The sequence below is a fragment of the Cariama cristata genome, unplaced genomic scaffold, assembly GCF_000690535.1.
Source record: "Cariama cristata isolate BGI_N322 unplaced genomic scaffold, ASM69053v1 scaffold24861, whole genome shotgun sequence".
Classification (NCBI taxonomy): domain Eukaryota; kingdom Metazoa; phylum Chordata; class Aves; order Cariamiformes; family Cariamidae; genus Cariama; species Cariama cristata.
In genome coordinates this window covers 13,418-13,664 of record NW_009597947.1, presented here as the reverse complement: position 1 = coordinate 13,664, position 247 = coordinate 13,418, and the positions used below count along the sequence as shown (strand labels likewise).

The window sequence follows — 247 nt, the reverse complement described above, 5'->3', positions numbered from 1 at the left end:
TGCAGCTGCGCCCGGGGTGCCCGCATGTTTCCCGGCATCGTCCTCGAGGCCACCTGGCTCCCGTGGTGCCTCTGCCTCAGCCCTGGGGCTCTGCCGTGGCTCACCCTTCTCTGGTGCCATTTTGGCTCTGGGTGTGCAGGTCCCACAGCCATCCTCCCCATCCTGGGCCAGTGGCACAGGGGAGCGGGAGCCAGGTGGCCGGGCCAGGGCCGCGTACACGGGCTTGCCCAGGCGGTATGGCTCTGTT

At 69.6% G+C, this 247-nt stretch overlaps 1 protein-coding gene across 1 annotated transcript in view; it reads right to left on the bottom strand.

Annotated features, from left to right (window-relative positions):
* The window catches only part of PPARGC1B (peroxisome proliferator-activated receptor gamma, coactivator 1 beta), a gene marked incomplete at its 5' end in the record, with an annotated part of 12,353 nt that overhangs the window by 5,691 nt on the left and 6,415 nt on the right, over nt 1–247 (bottom strand). Inside the window, 1 exon segment of the mRNA XM_009709107.1 lies at nt 105–242. Within this exon segment, the coding sequence (XP_009707409.1) occupies nt 105–242 (138 nt within the window).